General features: G+C 37.6%; 4 protein-coding genes, 1 long non-coding RNA gene and 1 other non-coding gene across 9 annotated transcripts; 4 read left to right on the top strand and 2 right to left on the bottom strand.

The window, feature by feature from the left end:
- Positions 1 to 176: 176 nt before the first annotated feature.
- Positions 177 to 4,930, top strand: LOC108869362. The gene is made up of 2 exons (XR_001955659.2): positions 177 to 2,623; positions 2,722 to 4,930. It is a non-coding gene; the product is annotated as an uncharacterized LOC108869362 (long non-coding RNA).
- Positions 4,931 to 5,003: 73 nt separating this feature from the next.
- On the top strand, positions 5,004 to 8,791 carry LOC103834000 (heterogeneous nuclear ribonucleoprotein 1). 3 transcript variants are annotated; one of them, XM_009110057.3, is made up of 4 exons: positions 5,005 to 7,017; positions 7,084 to 7,327; positions 7,563 to 8,465; positions 8,546 to 8,791. In XM_009110057.3, exons 2-4 carry the CDS (start codon positions 7,103 to 7,105, stop codon positions 8,561 to 8,563), a joined length of 1,146 nt encoding a protein of 381 aa, XP_009108305.1. In that variant the 5' UTR covers positions 5,005 to 7,017; positions 7,084 to 7,102; the 3' UTR covers positions 8,564 to 8,791. The 3 variants fall into 3 exon arrangements, with proteins under 3 accessions (XP_009108304.1, XP_009108305.1, XP_009108306.1); XM_009110058.3 differs by having other exon boundaries at positions 7,102 to 7,327; XM_009110056.3 differs by having other exon boundaries at positions 5,004 to 7,327.
- A 278-nt stretch (positions 8,792 to 9,069) lies between these two features.
- On the top strand, positions 9,070 to 10,012 carry LOC103834003 (RING-H2 finger protein ATL79). Its single transcript, XM_009110059.3, has one exon. The coding sequence runs from the start codon at positions 9,296 to 9,298 to the stop codon at positions 9,824 to 9,826; it is 531 nt and encodes a 176-aa protein (XP_009108307.1). The 5' UTR covers positions 9,070 to 9,295; the 3' UTR covers positions 9,827 to 10,012.
- Positions 10,013 to 10,620: 608 nt separating this feature from the next.
- On the bottom strand, positions 10,621 to 14,765 carry LOC103834004. Of its 2 annotated transcripts, XR_004450086.1 has the most exons (3): positions 12,709 to 14,765; positions 11,204 to 11,793; positions 10,621 to 11,172 (listed from the first exon to the last, which is right to left on the bottom strand). XR_004450086.1 is itself a non-coding variant. In XM_033276851.1 (2 exons), the coding sequence occupies exons 1-2, from the start codon at positions 14,482 to 14,484 to the stop codon at positions 11,311 to 11,313; spliced, it is 2,259 nt and encodes a 752-aa protein (XP_033132742.1). In that variant the 5' UTR covers positions 14,485 to 14,765; the 3' UTR covers positions 10,621 to 11,310. The 2 variants fall into 2 exon arrangements, 1 of the variants encoding a protein (XP_033132742.1); XM_033276851.1 differs by having other exon boundaries at positions 10,621 to 11,793.
- Positions 10,738 to 10,818, bottom strand: TRNAL-CAG. The gene has a single exon. It is a non-coding gene; the product is annotated as a tRNA-Leu (tRNA).
- A 248-nt stretch (positions 14,766 to 15,013) lies between the features above and the next one.
- Positions 15,014 to 18,299, top strand: LOC103834005 (asparagine--tRNA ligase, chloroplastic/mitochondrial). The gene is made up of 14 exons (XM_009110061.3): positions 15,014 to 15,431; positions 15,517 to 15,585; positions 15,668 to 15,778; positions 15,857 to 15,961; positions 16,233 to 16,370; positions 16,504 to 16,584; positions 16,667 to 16,744; positions 16,831 to 16,899; positions 16,998 to 17,072; positions 17,161 to 17,244; positions 17,322 to 17,408; positions 17,491 to 17,661; positions 17,735 to 17,861; positions 17,978 to 18,299. The coding sequence occupies exons 1-14, from the start codon at positions 15,054 to 15,056 to the stop codon at positions 18,091 to 18,093; spliced, it is 1,689 nt and encodes a 562-aa protein (XP_009108309.1). The 5' UTR covers positions 15,014 to 15,053; the 3' UTR covers positions 18,094 to 18,299.
- The last annotated feature ends 318 nt before the right edge of the window (positions 18,300 to 18,617 follow it).

Consider the following 18,617-nt stretch of genomic DNA (forward strand, 5'->3'; position numbering starts at 1 on the left):
GACGGCAGTACTAGCTAGCACTTACCACTGTCTTTTTTTTATTACTCTTTTGATGTTATTTATCTACTATCTGTCACTTTTGCCATTGTAAATTTATTAATTTCTAATATGTTTCATGATTGATAAGAAAATAGCCAAATTATAGAATCTGATCTTATTAATTTAAAATGTATGATATATAAAGAATACACGATTTTTTTTTTAAAAATGATAGAAGTATAGCTCTAAACCGAAGTTAACCGGATCTATCCAAAGTGACTACTACAAGCTGATATGAAACTGCAGAAGAAAGCAACATCGCTAGAGTGAAACTTTGACTTTGGCTGCTACATCGCAAGGTGGCTGTTTCACCATCGGAGAGGCATTTTTTTCTCAAAACGACGTGAAAGAGTACGTAAAAAAGGAAACAATGTTAAAAAGTTGATCTCCTTAAAGCCATAAATCTCATTAAATATCTAGAGAAATAATCTATTTATGGACTATACTTCATTATGGAGATTAATTTGGATTTTTCTATAAATTTGAAATATCTCTAATTTAATAAACAAAATATCAAAAGAAATAAAAAAATTTGGAAATCTTCGAAAAGATTTTGTGACATTCCGACCTTTTATGTACATGAAAATGTTTTTTACCAGAATTATTTGATTATTTATATTATTAATGTATTTATTTTCTGAATATTTTTCCATAAAAATTTAGAATTAATTAATCATGATTAATCTGAAATAATAGAAAGATAGATGATTTATTGGAAAATCATTTTCAATGCCTTTTCGAGCCTAAAATACAAAAAAAAACACACGTGGTGATTGTAGTATAAGTAAATAAATCTTTCGAACTTTTCGAACTTAATATTCTACCCGTTACACAAGATGAAATCTACATGCCGAAAGAGCGGACATAAAATCCATAAACTATGGACGGTTAGAGTTTAGATGTATGCATAAGTAAAGTCCCATAGCAAGGAAAATGCTTGAAAATTTTCATAGACATTTTAAAAACCTAGAAGGAAAAGAACAAAACAAATCACACGGATGAAGAGTAACCAGCAATGCAAGCAAAAGGGAGAAACAAGCTTTCCAAGAGAGAAAAAGGGAGCAACAAAATAGAATGTGCATCAAATCTAGGTTTATAGTTGACATTGGCCCATAGAGAATAAAGTGTGTACTACAAGTCTACAGCAAAACCATTGATTCTTTTTGCCATTCTTATTGAGAGTCGCGGTGGCTTTTCTATTCATTTTTTCTTTGTAGCACTGGCTTTTCTACTCACTCGTCTTGTAAATATACATATTCGTTTACTACGTACTAATAAATATTCAACAGGCGGACTTTTGTAACATCTCCTTAGATGTTTTTACACAACTTGTAAGAAAACTCTTAAAATATTATTCAGATCGAATGGATTTTATCCTTTGTACGGAGGTGTGATGGCAAAATAGTAAAAAGAGACGAACGTGAAGGGCAAAAGAGAACGCGTTTGCGTCACATCACACGCAATGCGTAGGAAAAAGGTCGAGGGGGATCAAGGGAGTTCCTGGAACATCCCAATCTCCTCTCACTCTCCGACACATTTCTTTTTCTCTTTTAACTTTTTTATTTTGTTTTGTTTAAGTCACTTAATGTAAAAAAAAGATATAGAAAGAGAGATATGAGTGTTAAAAAAAGGTAAAAGAGATATGGATACAAATCTATGTGAGTTGCATGGAAATCAGTATGCCAACAGATTGTATTTTGGCATATAAAAGGTGAGGAAACAGACTATAAATATAGAAACAAATCCTTTAAAACCTTTTCTTCTGCTTTCTTGCGTTTTCAAAATAAGTAAAAAGGGTAAAGGAGATGATGATGCGATGCGATGGAAAGAAAACCAATTGTCGTTCCTTTACTTTATAGAGATGCCACTGGCCCACAAAAAGAAAGGCTTACGTAAGAGCAAGAGACGTAGTATGTATAACCAATAATCATGGAGGCCCACCAAACACGGTTACTCTCTTTTCTTTATGTTCTTTATTACCAACGGTCCAACACCATTACTCTTCCCTTTGTTATATACTCATCATATTCAAACTTGCATTGTTAGTGGAGAAGTTGTTATCAAGGTAAACTGCAATATTGTTAGTAGAAAAATAACTTATTCGGTTAAAAGAAAACTTGTAGTGCGCGTTTGCAATTTTTTCCTATAGTCAAATTTGTAAATCTATATAATATGTTTAAGTATCATCACGCATTTCTATATGGTGCAACACATCATGCATCTACAATAAAAACAGTACTAATGATGATTTGATCATGAGGTCATTGATACATCAAGTAAGAAAAAAAGGGAGGGATGTGAAGGAAACGTAACTGCTGTCTCTCTTCATCTACTGTACTATAACCATTTACTTGACTATTTTACTCAACACACTTTTCTAATTTGTTCATCTCAGTCTTCGATCATGTGGGCTCCACACGGTTAGACCGAAAACTACACTACCCTCTGAGATTGAGAGCATGAGAGACGACACATATCAAGTGGACAGAAAAAGGTAAAAAAGCTTACATTTTGATGAACTTTTGTTTGTCTTTAAAAAAAATTCTCCCACCCATATGCCATCCTTTGCTATCCTCTGATCTAGGTCCTGCCTTTCCCTCTGAGCTCCTTGATAGCTTTACACTTTTTTGAACTTGATTTAACTTTAACTCGTGTACATTTTTTTTTTTTGATTATACACAGTTTCTCCAAAGGCTTCCTAGGCCTAAGGAACTAATCTGTGTCGCTGCAGCCCGAATGTGAAATCCGCAGTGGTCGGGAATCGAATCCAGGTGACGGTACTCACATGTTACAGTGCTTCTCCCTGATAAGCTCTCTTCCGCTGAATCCACCCTCTCAAAACTCATGCAGAACATAGCATAAGCTTTTCAAGTCTCGTCTATCTTGTGATTCATCTTGGTATAAGAGCATGGATTCAGTCAGATCTGCCTGAGCTGAATTCCTGATAAGCGTTCAAATAATATTAAGAGCGTTGCCAACTGTGTACAGATTCTTACAGGTCCCAACTTTTGATCCTCAGGTTAACAGTGAATCAAAGGAAGAAGTCTGTGCTTGCCAGCAACAGCTTCCTGACAAGTAGTTGTTCGCCTTAGCCTGATAAGAAAGAGTGCTTTCAGATTCTCATTATATATAATATGGCCACTCAGGGGTTATGTAGAATAATACTGAATTGATGCTGCAAAAAAAAGTTAAAACTCAGTTAACCATTATTATACCTAGAGACCCAAGTCCCAGAGGCTATATGATACATTCATAACAACAATTCTCTTTTATTAATCCCCAAACCCAAAACATCCCTGGCTAACTGGGGCTCAACTATAGTTTCTGAGCTCTTAATCGCCTGGTCCTTATTCATTCTCGGTACCTCCCTCTCGTTTCGCAGAACCAGAGAGAGAGAGAGTTCTCGTGTCCAGCTTCTCGGGAATCATGAGCTCGACCCTCTTGCTCTTGGAGTTTTAACTTCTTCGTCTCCATCATCTCTACAAGTATTGGTAACAGGCTTAACGGGTTTGGTTGTTTTGGATCTGACAATGGCCTTTTAGATAAAGATGGCTTGTTAGATTTGAATTCAGTGGGGGAAGAGGAAGATAAATTTGAGTTGATTGAGGAAGATAACGATGATCTATTGTCGTAAGGATTGTGTAGGATTGTAGTTGCAGTGATTTTGAAATTGTGGAAGAAGAAGAAGAAGCAGAGGGCGTTTGACTTCCATTTTCTTCATTTCAAAATTTTGTTCCGTTGTCTTTTATCTGATATGTTTTTTTTTCATCTCTATTGGGCTCCATTGTGGGCTCACAATTAATTGATTTTGCTATTTATTTATTTTCTTGAAGAAAAAAAAAACAAAATTTGGTATTTATTTGAATTTTGCTTCTGGTTTATTCATGTAATTAGTGATAAAATTCCGTATGTTTTAACATGTTTGACGGTGTACTCTACAGACATATTATTTAACAGAGTTTAGTTTTGTATCCATTTTAACTGAGGCTGTATACGCACATATTCATATACACTGTATTTTAGTTCTTAATCAAATTGGTGAAGACATTTTCTTAGAAACTGCAAATTTTTGTAGTTAAACGCACGGATTACCAAACTATATATGAAAACAGTAACTAAGTGTAATGGCTACGTGTTCCAAAAAAAAAGGTGTAATGGCTATAAAATATGAATTGTAGTGTTGGTATAATAATGTTGATGGCCTTCTGTCATTCAGAGATATTCCACTTAGTATTAAATTATTTTTAAGTTTATTTCCAAAGTTTTAAATGTCAGCAAATATATAAAATTGTTAGATGTCAATCTTGTCATTATCAACCATTCCCATGTTCCACTCCACTTTGATTGCCCTGGCTTTTGAAGTTTTCATTTTGTAGATAAACAAACCAAAATTACAACCTAACTGTGAACCAAACATGTTTTATATTTAAAATAAAACAAAAATATATATTAGCTGTAAAAAATATTTATTCCATATCTTAATATTTAATTCCTTGGATGGTTTCAGAAATAATTACACAGTTGCAAAATTAAAAGCTACATCTTAATTTTTAGGCAAAAATCTAAAATTACCACCTCAACCAATAAAATCTAAGTAACTTTTATTTTGCTAATAGCTGCATTTTTAAAAAATTAATAAAAATTTGAGAGAAAATCACAGCTAATTTAACTCACCTCTTGTTGTTAATAGAAAACTAGAAACAGTATATATTCTTTCCTAATAAAAACGAATATTAAAGGTAACTATGTAATTAAATAAGATAAAAACAGCAATATATGCAATTACCAATTAAATAGAGAAGTGGGGAAAATGACGACAATGCCATCGTCTCTTCGAAAAAGAAGAGAGAATAGCCAAACAATATTCGTACCTGCCTCCATATAAAATAAAGAGTCAATTTACTCAATATACCTAATATGGGCTAAAATTAAGAAAGTACCCTAACACATACAAACTGGTATTTTTTGTAGCAGATTTAACGCTATTTTACTATTTTATCCTTTCACATACCACGTGACTACGTGAGAGAAAGAAAGAGAAACATTAATCAACGTCTTCATCGTTTATCTTCCTCATCTTCACCGATATCAATCTCTTCTCTTATTCTTCATCAACAGTGCAACTTCTTCTCAAATCCACATCTCCCAATTTCTTTTCTGAATCCTGTAACCACAACTGATTTTGTTATCGTCGCAGTCACACACATCTCCTTCTCGTCGCTATGTCCTAGCCACTGTTACAATAATTTAATATTGGATGTGTTATGTATTCCAATGAATAATTGACTCAAAAATATGTGGCTCACAAAAATCTCTCAGAGTTATGGAACATCAATCCAAAATCACAAAAAAAGAAGATTTTCTCTAATTTATGAACTTTTCCATTTGGTTTTCGGAGCTGAATATCAATGGAAGAGTTAGTGATTGTGATTGATTGCTTGATTTTAAAGAATCGGTAATATGCAATTCGTTCCAAAGAGAGAAAACACAAGACATTGAGGAATTTGGGATTTAAATTACTAGTACGCTAACAAAAATGTTAAACACTACACTTTAACTTAAATGTTATATGAATTGTTAGTGATAAATTGTCAATCCGAAGGTATGCTCTCAATGAATGTATCAATATATATTAACATACTACATGTTTTGTTAGCGAGTTATTTTTCATATTAATGGTTAATATATTTTGTAACATCTAAGAAAACATGTTTTGGTTAATAAAACTTATTTTTAACATCTTACCAATCATTTTTTAAAGCGACAACATGTTTTGTAACATCTAATCAAACATGTATCAACTAATGACTTGTAACATCTTATCAATTATTTATTAGTTAGCAGCACCTACAGTTTGATAACATATAACCAAAATTGTATCAGCTCACAATGCCTAATTTGTATCAACTAATCCAATATTTATCGGTTAACAGCTTGTTACATAGTGGCTGCAATTACTTGTAACTGAAACATGTGAGATTCAAGTCGTCATCATCGATCTCAGAAAAAAACCAATTATTTCTTTGCTACACTCATGATCCATTAGTCCACATGCTTTTACCAGCTCGTGAATCAAAGATATTTATTTCGTACATGCCATGGAATCATTTTAAATCTTTTATATTGTGCGACTTCGAGAAAACCGCCGAAGCGGTTATGTTATATGATATTTTCGAGAGAGAAACACTAATTGGAGCCATGAGGTGCGCTGAATGAACATATCTACCAGAAGATAGATTCACCGTGGTGGAACATCTTCGTGAGTCCTTTTGTTTCCATTTGTAATGTGTCAATCGAGATTATGTTGTTTCTATTTGTGATTTTCATGGATAAGAATGGGAGATGACAACGTCAACAACGGAGGGAAGTGAGTGGTGAAAGTATATGAATTTTTGGTTATAGTTAAAGAAATAGATGGAGGAAATTATTTTTAGAGATAAAAAAGAAATGTAAGATGTTGCAGAGAACTTCAAGAAACACGTGAGAGAGAGAATTTAGATGAGGACAAAATCGGATTATCCAGTTGTGAGCAGTGTAAAAAACAGTGAAGTGGTAGATAGCTAATTATGGATTTTTGTAGGTATAGAGAACCTAAATACTCTAAAATAAATACAAAAAGAAAAAAAAAACAATAAAACATCGTCTGGCTACTCCCTCACTTCTCTGCTACACACACACGAACTCCATCCATCTTTTAAAAAAAAAAATAGTATTTCTGATTTGGGAAATTTTCGAATTTATAAAAAAAAAAGAAAAAGAGATTAGAGGTAAAGGGCAAGGTGGGCATCTCTCTCTCTCTCTCTCTCTCGGGTATAGATTCTGTCTTCTATTGCTGCTTCCTCTTTGGTGAGTACTACTTGTTACGTTTCGCTTCTGATCGACACATCTTCATCTTTCCTCTCCTTTTGGGTCCATCGATTCCTGTTATCCGATCACGACCCAAGTCCAGCTTTTTTCTTTGACTCTCATCAACAAAAGGTTTCTTCTTTTCATCCTCTTTGTTTCCTGTTCATATTGATGTTTTGTAATCATGCCTTGTGTCAGTGAATCATCGTTTGACAGAATGGAGTTGGAGTCTTCATGTAAGCTGTTCATCGGTGGGATCTCTTGGGAAACCACTGAAGATAGTCTCCTTCAGTATTTTCAGACCTTTGGTGAGGTTTTAGAGGCTCTTGTCATCAAGGATCGTCTCACTGGTCGTGCCCGTGGCTTTGGTTTCATCGTCTTTAAAGACTCCAGTGTCGCTCAGAGAGTCCTTCTCCAGAAACACATGATTGATGGCAAATCTGTAAGTTGATTGTTGCTTTTTGAAAGTGTGAATTCAGTTTGGTCTCTGTGTAAAGACTGAAGAGAAAGAGCATGTCTGTCTGAAAATGTATATATATATGTTGCTCAAAGTTGTTTGCTTTATATCAGCTACATTTATGCCATTTCATGATTTTAGATTCGTTATGTAATGACGGTACAACTGTGATAAATTTATAATGTGCAAGTGTTTTTTTATCTTGTTGATGCATCAACAGGTGGAGGCGAAGAAGGCAGTTCCAAGAGATGACCACATCTCAGTGAACAAAAGTAACAGTAGCCTCCAGGGGTCCCCTGGTCCAGCACACTCTAAAAAGATATTTGTGGGAGGGTTAGCATCATCAGTGACGGAGGCAGAGTTCAAGAAGTACTTTGCTCAGTTTGGGACTATCATTGATCTTGTGGTGATGTATGACCACAAAACTCAGCGCCCCAGAGGCTTTGGCTTCGTTACATACGACTCCGAAGAGGCTGTAGACAAAGTTTTGCAGAGGAAGTTCCATGAGCTCGATGGTAAGATGGTTGAGGTCAAAGTGGCCGTCCCCAAGGAAACATCTCCCATCCCAAACATGAACATTAGCAGCTTAAATAACTTTGGAAGTAGCAGGATGAGTTTGTTGCTCAACGATTACACACAAGGGTTCAACCTGAGTCCAACCTCAGCAAAACCTGAAGTTAGGTACAGTCCAGCGTTGAGTAACCAACGTAGCTTCTCTCCGTTTGGCCACGGATTTGAGATTGATCTGGATTTTATTGAGAGAAACCATAATCAGAGTAATGTTAGTAGAAGGCTGTTTAGCCCTGGATATAATGCAAGTCTTAGCAGGTATGGTGGCCAATGGAATGGTTCTGTTAACCGAAATCAACTATGGGGGAATAATGGTGGTTTGAGTTACATGTCAAACGCTGAGTTAAGTGGAGGGTTCAATGGGAACTATGGTGTAGGAAGCATAGGAGAGAAGTGGGGAACAGTTGGTGAAGGGCGTATTAATTATGGTATAAGCAATGGAATGGGTTTAGGATCTAGAGGAGGAGGAGGAGCTCATATGAGCAGCTCGGGTTGGGGAATGTCCAGTGAAGGAGGAGGGATGCGCGGTTGTGGATACATGAACAACACAGAGGTAACAACTAAGATAGACTTTTGCTCTTGGTGATTGAGCCAACGTGATGGATTGATTACTAATGAATGGTACTTTTGCAGGAATTGCTGCTAGCTTAGAGACATGACATATCTACACTTTAGGGAGATGAGATGATTTTGGAGTGAGTTTTAGAGAGCAACTTATTAGAGTCCCATAAATTTTCAAATTTTGAGTTGCTTTGCTTCTTTTTTGTTTTAATTTGGAATTTACTTTTTTTTTTTATCTTTGTTTTGTTTGCTGTAAAATGACAAATACAAATGGAGGAAAACAAGAAATAGAGAGAGTTTCATGTCACTTTTTGGACATCTAAAGCATTTTGTTATTTTCAAAGAATTAGAGTAAATGTGGAATGAGTGAAGCTGGTGTTTGGTAGACATGTAGAGCCCAAAGTTCAGCATAAGTCCTGCTACTATTGTCGTTCTTTTAACTGAATGAGAGGAAAATGGAAGATATAAAAGAATGACAGAAGTTGTTGAATGGTGATAATGAAATGGAAGAGTAATAATTAATGAGGAATTGGTTAGGAGTTGTAATGTGAGTAGAACACGTAACTGGACCATTATGTATGTGTAAGAGTATTCTACACATACATATAAAGAGTTTCGATTCACAATATCTTCAAAGACCAAGTAATTAGGAACAAGATGAGCATTTAAGATTAAGAGAATAGGGAACTGTAGAGTTGCCTTGGCAGGAGGGGAAAGCATTATGGTGAGTCTACAAACTCAGTGGTCCCTCCCTCATGAGTCAAGACCCATCCACGTAAATAAGAACCCAACGCCACACTCTGGTGTGTCCTCGTTTCTTAAATGCCCTCTTTCTCTATAAACACACAACCAAGACATGATGGTTTTTGGAGAACTTGTCTTGAGTTCCAACTTCCAATGCGGCTGCTATCATCTGAACCTCAACTTAACTCTACATGTAAGTCCCAAAGCTGCAGCTGGAAGCCTTACTCTCATCCCAATGACTTTACTGCCAACGCCTTTATTCTTCTCATCATCATTTTCTCATCTCTCATCTGTGTCCTCTCTCTCAAGGCTGCACTACGTTGTTGCCTCCGTCCAGTCCTCCAACATGATCCTAAACCCAACCCTGACCCTGAAGCCTCTCATTCGGAACCTTTCCCGGTACTTGTCTACTCCCCTGAGCTGAACCTGGCAGGCACTGAAGCAGAGTGTATCATTTGCTTGTCTGAATTCAAGGACGGTGACACCCTCCGCGTGTTGGATAGATGCAAACATGGGTTCCACGTTCACTGTATCCAGCAGTGGTTCTCCTCCAACCGTTCCTGTCCCACTTGCCGTACAGACATCTTCTCACCAACCGGAACTCCTTAGTCAGATGACCTCATGGTCAATACAGCTTCCTGGTTTTGACTATTTTTTCCTTTTTATTTTCTTTCCCAAGTCACACCTCTATCATGTTTTTCCAAGCTAGTTTAATTGTTACCTTTTGTTGTTTTATGTTCCATGAAATCATAAACACACACAAAAGAGAAACTGATATTACGTCACTTTTGTGAACCAAACTGTAACTATACGCAAAACAAACAAAGACGATAACGAAGCAAAGCATAACATTACCTCAAAAACATAAGTGTGGCCAAAGGCTTTATTCAATGTTGGAGTTCAAGGTGTGAAAGGTATTAACTTCCCACCTGTTGGATAAGAAAGAATAATGAGGTGTTATTGGATAAGATAATGAATACTGAGGGGGAGCAAAGACAAAAGTGAATGACTCACATTACTACATTGGCATGATATGATTCTGGCACTAGGAGAATAAATTCCAAAGGTCTTCACTGGATTTCATCAATATATAACCGGTTCACACCTATCTCACTTGCCTATGTTTCTACCAACTTCTTTCCCATCACTTCTGTTTCTCTTTCTGTCTACGTATATATATCACAAACTGCTATTGGTTTAGTGCATCTCCAACCTAAAAGTAAGTAAAATGATTGATTTTGAGTTATTCTCTTACTCGCATGCACTAATAATAACATGTGGAACCATTTTATATATATGAGTATAATAAGAAAAGCAAAGGACGTTGGAGGCAAAGAAGAGTGAATGCACGTGAGCAAGTAAACCATACCGCCTCTGAGCCTAGATGTTCGATTATGAGTGTGATTTTATTTTATCTTTTTTTAAAAAAATTTAGATGGAATAGTTCTTTCATCAGTGCTACGGTCATCAACAAGGATTAAATAAATAGGCACAGAAGACCAAAAAAGGACAAAATAAATTGTCAAGAGTGGGATTTGAACCCACGCCCTTTCGGACCCGCACCTGAAGCGGGCGCCTTAGACCAACTCGGCCATCTTGACGTCTTTGGCTATAATTCAACTACAATTTATATAATTCTTTGTACATCACCAGAACCAAGATTTCGTCATTGTATTTCAAGAAATATGTTTGCTTTTTTTTTTAATGAATTTTGCAATCTAATATCTCTAATTTTCCCATGGTGCTAAGAATTTAATGTCTCTACGAACTTATGCTCGAGTTTGACGCACAACTACTCTACTAAAACCACCACATTGTTTGGTTACTTGTGGTCTACTCTCAGCTTTTAAATGTTTTATAACCATTTGTGGAAACTCTTGGATACAGAAGGATAAAAGATACTTACTAGTATTCATTACTGAGGTTAAAGATTCAGTAGAACAAGTTCACGGATTCTTAGTGTTAGTTTTTTTTTTTGGGTCAAATCATAGTGTTAGTTATTATTATACATAAACCGACAAAGAAAGCTTTATTACTGCCAAGTGCAAGTGTACAGAACAGTCCTTATTAGCTTAACTTGACACTAAGTGTAGTTACTTCTCTATGGTGAGAATGAGTTGACGAGTTGTACACTGAGTCGAAGGATGAGTAGTGGAAGAAGGGATACATTTATTGGTCTTATAAAACTCTCTCCATCCATCGATCTTGGCCACTTTGTGATGAGACAAAGCAGGGATGCATCTCCTGTCCACAATCTCAAGTATCTTCTCTGTTCTCCCCAGATGCATTGCCGCTTCTCTCACCGAAGCTTCCCTCACTTCAACCGCCGTTACCAAACACTGCATTCCCACCACTCTTGCCGTGTTGCAAAAGCAACCTGCTACTATGTCCGACACCATCCTCTCCACCTCTCTGAACAGAGTATCCTCTGTTCCAATGTTTCTCGATTCGTATTTCTTCGTAAGGGTTTGGCTGATTCGGTACATCGAGTTTGCTGCTAAGATCTTGATGGGCCAGCGCGAGGGCTTCAGCAACATGTTCTTCTCCCACGATTCACTGAACTCTTTCTTCGCTATATCCAGTGGCGGAGCCAGACATTAATTTGACCGGGGTCAATTTTTTTTATAATAGAATATAAATGATGGGAGTGATTGGTTGGGTTGTAGGAAGTGACTTTAGCTTTAATTTCCATCTACAACCTTAAATACTACCAATCATGATTTATCTTAGTTTTTAAAGCTACAACCGAAAACCTAAAGCTACAGCAAAAACAGACAAAAAATGGTTGTAAAAATCTTATTTTCTAAAGCCTCATCCTTTTAGCTGTAGGAAATTTTAAAGCTACAACCCTTAAAGCTAAATCAAAAAATTCTACAGACTAAATTCTAAAGTAAATTTTCTATAGTTACAGTCCAACCAATCACCCCCGATATAAAATTTATTTAATTAATTAATTAAAAAATAAAATTATTAAATAAATTAAAATTATTTGAGTTTATATTTATTCAAACATTAACTTACAAAATAGTATTTTCTATTCATTGGAACTCTATAATGATCTAAAATGGTTAAAGACAAAAATATAATGAAGAATAAAATAAGAATATGTTATGGAAAATGCAAAACGTTTACTTTTTTTACTGAAATATAAATGTTAGACAGCTGGAAAAAATGGAAAGACAATCAAACAAATTAAAACGTAAGGAAAATATGGAAATGATTATTAAAGTTATCATTAGAATGCCATTTCTCAAAAAAAAAAGAATATTAAAGTAGTGGAAATTTACCCACATTATCAAAATGGTAGTATTAAGAAAATAAATCATAGGGTCAAGTTACTCGGGAGAGAAAAAGTTACGGGGGTCAATAAATCAATTTTACGGCATTAAACAATTTTGTTTCTTCAAAATACAAGTAATTTTTCTAAAAAACTGAAATTCATAGGGGTCAAGTGACCCCCCTCCCCACAAGCTGCCTCCGCCACTGGCTATATCCTCAAGCTCTTTAAAAACTTCTTGTGGTCTTGCTCTCTGTTGCTTAGATAGTTTCTCTAGATCCACTTTGAGCCACTTATGGTAGAGGTCAACTCCTAACCAAACTACTTCAGCAGCTTTCCTGCTGTTTGCTAACTCTCCTTCAATGTCTAAGACGTCTTCAAACTTCTTGACATAGACCAACGCCTCGTTTACAGCCTTCACTAACTTCTTCAGCAAGCAAGGGTTGATGTTGGGAAGTGAAGCAGCTATACTAGTCAGTGTTACTAAAGGAAGAGCCCAGCAATTAGGTGGCTCTCCGGCCGCCAGAGAACCGACTTCGTCGCTATCAAACTCTAATATCCCTTCAAATCCTTTTGAGATGGGATCTGTTGCCTCCAAAAGGTCGATCAAGTTTTGTGGCTGTTTCTTCCGGCCCTTTTGTATCAAGTGGTTTGTGGCCTCGCGGTTGCTCCGTGCCATATAGTCAACCAGCTCTTCCTCCCCTTCAAGATGCAGAACGAACTGTCTCGCTGATGGGTTTGATCCGGAGGATGAGTCAGGGTGTGTTCTGAAGGTGAAATGGCAACATAGCAAGATCCTACTCACACAGTAGACGGCGATGAACCGGAGGAGCTTGCTAGCAAACACTATCCCGTACTGTATCGCAATGCAGAGATCAAGTATGCATCGGTTTACGTCGTGTGCAAGCTTCCTACTGCGGCGACCATGGAGCATCCAAAAGTTCAAGGGATGTTCTTTCTTCTTGGAGAGACTCTCTACCCAATAACTCTCTACTCTCAACTCATCTCTCAAGGATTTGCTTGCTCCTGATGAGCACTGTAAGTTCACAGCAGTAAACCATCTGCTCGCTGGAGCAATGGTTCCTATGGCGACAGCAACCGCCTGCGAGAGTAAAACCAAAGTGGTTGACCATTTGTAATCAGAGTCTCCACCGCAGAACCCGAGAGAACTTGGTTGTATAAAGTAAGATCGGAGAATGGCTTCAGACAAGGTGACTGCACTCAAGAAACAGAGGAAACCAGAGGTGGTGCAGGTGACAGAGCGAGCCATGACGAACTGAGGACTACAAGTGTGGGCCATCATCCAAAACTTCATCAGATCTTCTTTAAGCTCACAAAACCCTCCTCTTCTCTCTGTCTGATACAAAGGACACTGCTTCAAAGCCAGCTCGTAACTCTTCTTATACTTGAGCTCCAAGAAACGCTTTGTGGCTGGGACTGTGATAGCAGAGAAGGTCAAGATCACAAACATTAGAAGCGTGAGGACGATGACCAACGCGTGTTCTTGAGGGAAGACGTAGATGGCACCTGTCCCCAGCTGGATACAGATGTTGACAACGTCGGTGACGACGAGAATCCCAAGAGCAACGAGGTTCATGAGGAGGTCTTGAGTGACCATGAAACCCAAGGAAGGCATGGAGTTGGCCATCACGGTGCAGACGAAGACGTTGCTGCTGAGTTTGGAGAGCTGGTCCTGGCGACTAGGCATGCAAGTGTTGAGATCCACTGAGAGTTTGACGCAGACGGCGAGAAAGGTGAGAGTGGTGGCGTTGAGAGAGAAGGACTTGCATGGAAACCAGAACCTGCGGTTGCGGAAGCCGCGGAGGAGATCGGCGAACATGGCGAGTCCGCAGATGAGTGAGGCTGCGGCCACGTAGACGCCTATCCATGGTAAGGGCTTGCTGAACTCTGAGTCGCTAAGCTTGCCTTGACCATCGCACCCCATCGCTTTTTTTTGATGATGTTCTGTTTCTTCTTCTGCTTCTTCCATTTATAGACAGAGAGAGAGAGAGAGAGAGTTGGTGAATTTAATGTTTGTGTGGACTTATTCAGTAACAAACTGGCTTTGATTTTTACTAAAAGTTGGATTCATTCTCTCTTCTTTCTATCTTCCTCTGCACTGTTTCAAGTTTAGTCTCATTCAGTAACAAACTGGATTTGATTCAGTGAATCCTTAACACTATCTCAACTTAAGACTAGTTCCCTCTTCTTGTCTCTTCCTCTCCACGGTCTTTAGTTCGGACTGATTCAGAGACGAACGTTGGCTGCATTCACACTGAACTGTGAACTCCTCTATTTGTTGATTCCTCTTCTTGTCTCTTCCTCTCCACGGTCTCAAGTTAGACTCATTCAGAGACGAACGTTGGGTGCATTCACACTGAACTTCTATTTATTACACTCTAATTGTCAGCTTTCAGTTTATTCATCGACAAGCCCAATTACTTGACAGGCTTTATACATACATGGGCCTTACAAATCTAATATAGAGGCCCAACTTAATGATGATAATGTAAAACAAAAAGAAATGTTTTGGTAACAAAAAAAAAATAAACGACTGCAATGGCGGCCAAGTTTCTGCCGGCGACGACGCTCCGCCTCACTCCATTCTCTTCTCTCCGTTTCTTATCCTTCTTCCCTTCTTCTTATCCCCTCTTCAGCCCTCTACGCCGCCCGAGTTTCGAAGGTTTTCCGGCAAATGCTCGCCGGAGATGCTTTTGCACCGCCGTCTCTGAATCTACCGGGTCCGGTGAGGGAAAGAAGGTGGATAACAGTTACGAGAATCGATTCGGGAGTAGAGTTGGAGAATTCAGGAGGAAGTTGAAGATAGCTGAAGTGAAAGGAGGAGCAGACCAAGGTCTTGGTCGCGTCGGGCAGAGTCTAAGCATCATGGGTTGGGTCCGGACACTTCGGTCTCAGAGTAGTGTCACGTTCATCGAGGTGGATTCTCTAATCCCGGTTTACTTACCGCCGGTTTAATTTAATTGACTGCTCACAAGATTTTGGTTTGAAATTTGTTTTGAAGATAAACGATGGTTCATGCTTATCAAACTTGCAATGTGTGATGAATCCAGACGCAGAGGGCTATGATCAGGTAATCACTTGTCATTTAGTTTAATTTGATTAGGAGCCTCTAAAGTCTTGGACTTTTGTATATAAATCTTATGATATGTTAGGTAGAATCTGGTTCGGTGTTGACTGGAGCATCGATATCTGTACAAGGTACTATTGTGGCTAGCCAGGGGACTAAGCAAAAGGTGGAACTTAAGGTTGAGAAAATCATTGTGGTACGTCCTTTGCTTCTTCTACTTTTGGACCTCCTCCAACTTAAAGTTATCTTGTCACTTACTCTCATTTGATACCAGGTTGGCAAGTGTGACTCATCCTATCCGATCCAGAAGAAAAGGGTCAGCCGGGAGTTCTTGAGAACCAAGGCTCATCTGCGTCCAAGAACCAATACTTTTGGAGCGGTAATTGATTGCCTTCAGCTTCTTTTTACTTGTCCTGAAACTCTTCACCGGTGAAATAGAAACATGGCTCTTATTAGAAACTGTTGTTTGTTTGACTACTTTTTGTGTTGAAAATAGCTTCTAGATTTTTTTTTTTTTTTTGCAGTTATTCCCTCCTTTCAGGCTTCTCTCCTCTCTCTCTAAACTTGTATTGAAACTTTATTAGTGAACTTACTGTTGCAAAATAGTCACATTTTTTGTGTGTTTTAATATTCGCAACATCTCGTTTCAGGTGGCGAGAGTTAGGAATGCTCTGGCATATGCTACGCACAAGTTCTTTCAAGAAAGTGGATTTGTCTGGGTGGCAAGCCCAATTATCACGGCATCCGATTGTGAAGGAGCTGGAGAACAGTTCTGTGTCACCACACTCGTGAGCACCTTAGCTCTCAACATCAAAATAATAATAACCCATTAACAGCTTGATTGCTTTCCACACGTACTGTTATTCTCAACTCAGAAAGGATATAATTGAATTACACCTAAACTGTACTTCACTTTTTTAGATTCCCAGCTCCCATGAGACCACAGATTCTTCCATTGATGCGATTCCTAAAACAAAGGGAGGGTTGGTCGACTGGTCTCAGGTGTGTGTTCCAGCTCCATTTCTTTTGTTTCTTTGCAACTGTAAGAGATTTCATGGTTGTATTGTATTCACTCACTTCTCAGGACTTCTTTGGGAAGCCAGCGTTCTTGACAGTCTCTGGGCAACTCAATGGAGAAACTTATGCCACCGCTCTCTCAGATGTAAAACTTCTCGAGTGATCATCGGTTAGCTAGATTTTTTGGTTAGTAAGTGTCTGTCTGAGTTTCTCATATGTATGACTTCACAGGTATACACGTTTGGTCCTACATTTCGAGCTGAGAACTCCAACACTTCCAGGCACTTGGCTGAATTTTGGGTCAGCATTATTTCATCTTCCAGCTAAACTCAAAATTGAATTTTTCTTTCCTATGTACATTTTTTTTCTAAAAACCTCCCTCTTTCTATGGATGTAAGATGATTGAACCAGAACTTGCTTTTGCCGATCTGAATGATGACATGGCCTGTGCCACCGCCTACCTCCAGTACGTCGTATGTTTCTCTCTCACTTTATTATATTTCCTTCCTTCAAGCTATATATGATCTAGAATTAATATGATTGTAAGTTATCTCGTGATAGGTAAAATACGTTCTTGATAATTGCAAGGAAGACATGGAGTTTTTTGATACATGGATTGAGAAAGGAATCATTCATCGCTTGAGTGTATGTTCTCGCTGATTCTCACTCCTGTGATCAGAAAAGAATTTGCACTGGCTGATATTATGATCTAACTTGTGAAGGAGGTAGTTGAGAAAGAGTTTCTACAGCTGGGTTACACAGACGCCATTGAACTTCTTCTGAAAGCAAACAAGAAATTTGAATTCCCGGTAAAGGCTTTACTTTCTTCTTTGGATTAGATTTGAGCTGCATATTTTGGCCGCTGAGCTAGTATAGATCTTGTTGTTGTAGGTGAAGTGGGGGCTCGATTTGCAGAGCGAGCATGAAAGGTATATAACTGAAGAGGCATTTGGGGGTCGCCCTGTGATAATAAGAGACTATCCGAAGGAGATAAAAGCGTTTTATATGCGTGAGAATGATGATGGGAAGACGGTGGCAGCAATGGATATGCTGGTGCCTCGGGTAAGAGTTTAGATTTTGCATTTAACAAACAAAAGAAAAACTAGTTTGTAATGAACCATGGTAAAAAAAAAAGATAGGGGAGCTGATAGGTGGAAGCCAAAGAGAGGAAAGGCTTGAAGTGTTGGAAGCGAGGCTTGATGAGTTGAAACTCGACAAGGAGAGCTACTGGTGGTACCTCGACCTCCGCCGCTATGGTTCAGGTCTCTTTTCTGCTTCTGAATCACTTTTTCTTGAATCGTCATTAAATGGTTATGGAAGGGAAACAAAAGATAGAAAAAATTAGAGGCTGATGAAGTGTTTTTGTTATTATGTGTAGTTCCTCACGCAGGCTTCGGGCTCGGGTTTGAGAGGCTGGTCCAGTTTGCCACTGGAATTGATAATATCAGAGACGTTATTCCTTTCCCGCGCTCACCTGGCTCTGCTGACTTCTGATTCATGTCTCATTTTCATTCTTTTACACACCCTTTACCTCCATTTCTCTCTCTCTCTTCATTTCATCCAAATTCTTGTACTATTATGTGCCAATGTGCCATAAATAATAATCGGTAAAAAAAAAAAGATTTATCATATCACATTACAAAGGTTTTGTATTTGAGAAATACTCTTTAAAATAACACTAATTAGGCTTTTGTTCGCAATTTAAAAATAATTATTTAAATGTGCATGTAGTTTCATAATATTTATCAAATTATATGTTGATTTTTTAAAACAAAATATCAGAAAATAAAGCAGTGATCAATATGAAGTTACATACATAAGTAACTAAAGTATTTTTGGAAGCTCATGAACACATATATATATTTACAATAATTAAAATATTTTATAAATTCTAAATAATTTTATTTCTTAGATTTATTAAATGGTAAACTGAAGTTTATTTTAAATAATCTTAAAAATGAGAATTAAGATATGCTTTGGTATTATAATTATAGTCATATTAAGTTCCACAAACATAA

Source organism: Brassica rapa, chromosome A08 (assembly GCF_000309985.2).
Source record: "Brassica rapa cultivar Chiifu-401-42 chromosome A08, CAAS_Brap_v3.01, whole genome shotgun sequence".
In the NCBI taxonomy this organism is placed as follows: Eukaryota; Viridiplantae; Streptophyta; class Magnoliopsida; order Brassicales; family Brassicaceae; genus Brassica; species Brassica rapa.

Bases quoted from the DNA above. Each gene is read 5' to 3' on its own strand.
- LOC103834000 (XM_009110056.3), top strand. From the start codon at position 7,070: ATGCCTTGTGTCAGTGAATCATCGTTTGACAGAATGGAGTTGGAGTCT. The intron at 7,328-7,562 runs GTAAGTTGATTG...ATGCATCAACAG, and splicing joins ACATGATTGATGGCAAATCT to GTGGAGGCGAAGAAGGCAGT.
- LOC103834003 (XM_009110059.3), top strand. From the start codon at position 9,296: ATGCCCTCTTTCTCTATAAACACACAACCAAGACATGATGGTTTTTGG.
- LOC103834004 (XM_033276851.1), bottom strand. From the start codon at position 14,484: ATGGAAGAAGCAGAAGAAGAAACAGAACATCATCAAAAAAAAGCGATG. The intron at 11,794-12,708 runs ATAGCCAGTGGC...CCGCCACTGGAT, and splicing joins TTTTTAAAGAGCTTGAGGAT to ATAGCGAAGAAAGAGTTCAG.
- LOC103834005 (XM_009110061.3), top strand. From the start codon at position 15,054: ATGGCGGCCAAGTTTCTGCCGGCGACGACGCTCCGCCTCACTCCATTC. The intron at 16,585-16,666 runs GTGTGTGTTCCA...CTCACTTCTCAG, and splicing joins GGTTGGTCGACTGGTCTCAG to GACTTCTTTGGGAAGCCAGC. The intron at 17,073-17,160 runs GTATGTTTCTCT...ATCTCGTGATAG, and splicing joins CCGCCTACCTCCAGTACGTC to GTAAAATACGTTCTTGATAA.